Source organism: Eurytemora carolleeae, unplaced genomic scaffold (assembly GCF_000591075.1).
Source record: "Eurytemora carolleeae unplaced genomic scaffold, Eaff_2.0 scaffold801, whole genome shotgun sequence".
Classification (NCBI taxonomy): domain Eukaryota; kingdom Metazoa; phylum Arthropoda; class Copepoda; order Calanoida; family Temoridae; genus Eurytemora; species Eurytemora carolleeae.
The window spans coordinates 1-2188 of NW_019396729.1; the positions used below are offsets into that span (position 1 = coordinate 1).

The 2188-nt window shown below is 27.7% G+C and overlaps 1 protein-coding gene across 1 annotated transcript in view; it reads left to right on the forward strand.

Annotated features, from left to right (window-relative positions):
- Positions 1-1443: 1443 nt before the first annotated feature.
- Positions 1444-2188, forward strand: part of LOC111707885 (integrin alpha-PS1) — a gene marked incomplete at its 5' end in the record, with an annotated part of 46034 nt that continues 45289 nt past the window's right edge. Inside the window, one exon of the mRNA XM_023481068.1 lies at positions 1444-1498. Within this exon, the coding sequence (XP_023336836.1) occupies positions 1444-1498 (55 nt within the window). The remainder of the gene's footprint in view (positions 1499-2188) is intronic.

The following is a 2188-nucleotide window of genomic DNA, read 5'->3' on the forward strand; positions in this document are numbered from 1 at the left end:
TGACACATTCTTAATAATTAACAAGCCAAGAATATGCAAACTAAATCTTATCCACAAACACATCTTAGAATGATAATAAATATTAAAAATGTTAAGTTAGGAATTAATGGCGTGTGGCACCCTCTCAAAGTAGGTTAATTCCAGATGAATTTAAAAATACAAACAGCGCGTACATATATAAAATCTATAAAACTTCAGGGGTAGGGGGGACTTAAATTTATAATAAGTATGGAGTTTTGAAGGAAGTTTCTCAATATAAACATTCAAAATCAGGAGTTTCTTCATTGAAAATCAAAATTTGAAAAAAGTAAATTTTTATCAAAAAAAGGTTAATCTTTTGAGTCTTTCAAAAATACCTTTTTCTTTAAATTTATTATTTTCTTAGAACTTGACATTATTTTTTAACCTTAAAAAATGTTGAGGTAATTTTTAATAAATTCTAGCAGTGTAGTTAAATGCATGATGAGATCGATAGATTGTTAAATACAAATATTGCTGCTTATTTAGGTTATTTTGCTATTTTTAATCCTTTACTTATAATTATGATACATTTAGTAAAGAAGTTTTAATTGATTTGTTTAATAATTAACTAGCTAATAATTTGATTTTATAATTAATTGATTAATCTTATCATGGAAATCTTAAAATTGGTTGCCACTTAATCAATAACATATTCGAAAATCACATTGCAGCACTGAATTTTCGGCTGAAAATATACAAAATTCTTAAAAATAATTTTTTCTTGTGAATTTTTTAAAAAATACTTGGAATTTTTCTTACCGTTTATAAATTACACAGTGACATTCATATAATCTATTTCAAATATTTTTAATTGAACATTTTAAATATATTTTAGAACTTGTTTGCATTACAATGATTAACATCGTAAAGGAGCAATGATGAAAGATTCAGGTTTTGAATGGTCCAAACATTGTCAATTAAAAAGATGAAGGAAGCATTTTCACAAGTTGTCCTTTCCGGGCGAAACTTTCAATTTTTAACGATCGTTAAGCTCGTGACAGCGCAGTAGTGGGCAGTTAAACCATATTTGGAACAGTTGAAAATATAATTGATTTTATTCAAAACTTTTTCTGTCAACCGTTTTATGATTCTATGATATGTGCACTGGTAGAAGAAATTCCTCATATTTTGTTTTAAATCCCAAACAGAATATGAGAGATTTAGAAATTTGAGAGATTTCTCTAAATTACTTTGTTCATAAATGCAGGACGCTTCGCGCCCTCATTTCTTATTAACAATTTTAACATTTAGCTGTTTTTCTGAACATCGCGGTTTTTAATCAGGCTAAAAATGTTGAATTTTTCTATTTAAATTGGCGCATTTAAAAAAAACGACATTTTTTCCGGTTTAATTTTCAATTTTGATGGTCCTGATCGGATCAGCTAATTTGACGTTTATTGGATTTAATGATAAATTGTTTAGGCTGGAACAAGTGCCATGATAGCTGATGATGATACTGCTTTAATAGGCACTCCAGGTATATACTTTTTAATGAAGAACTTTTTTACTCGAAATTCCTACATTTCTACAATTCGATGCTTTGTCTTTAGTCGATTCACCGACATAGGGTGAAACGACCTAGGGTCAAATGCTAGGGTCAAACGACATAAGGTAAAACGACCTAGGGTCAAATGCGAAACGGTCAAAAACGTAAAAAAGGGTAAAACGACATAGGGTCAAAAAGTTTCAAAAAAAGAACTTACAGCTTTTATGATTTTAAACAAATTAGAAAATCTTTTAATTTTTTTCTATACTTTATGAACGAATGAAAATTAGACGTAAAAAATCGAAAATTTGAAAAATACGGGAAATCGATTTTCGACTTACGCTTAAAGAATTGGTTGTAACTCACTAACTAATACCCGGTATATATATTTGTATACGTGTATATATTTATATGTTAGCTATAGAGCTGGCCAAACGGCTGTACCAAACTAGCTAAAATTTTATTTAGGTATATATATATCCTATATAAAGTATCTGAGATGTAATATATACTAAGATATATGCTAAATAAAGTATCTGAGATGTATTATATATCCTAAGATATATGCTATATAAAGTATCTGAGATGTAATATATACTAAGATATATGCTATATAAAGTATCTGAGATGTATTATATACTAAGATATATGCTATATAAAGTATCTGAGATGTATTATATA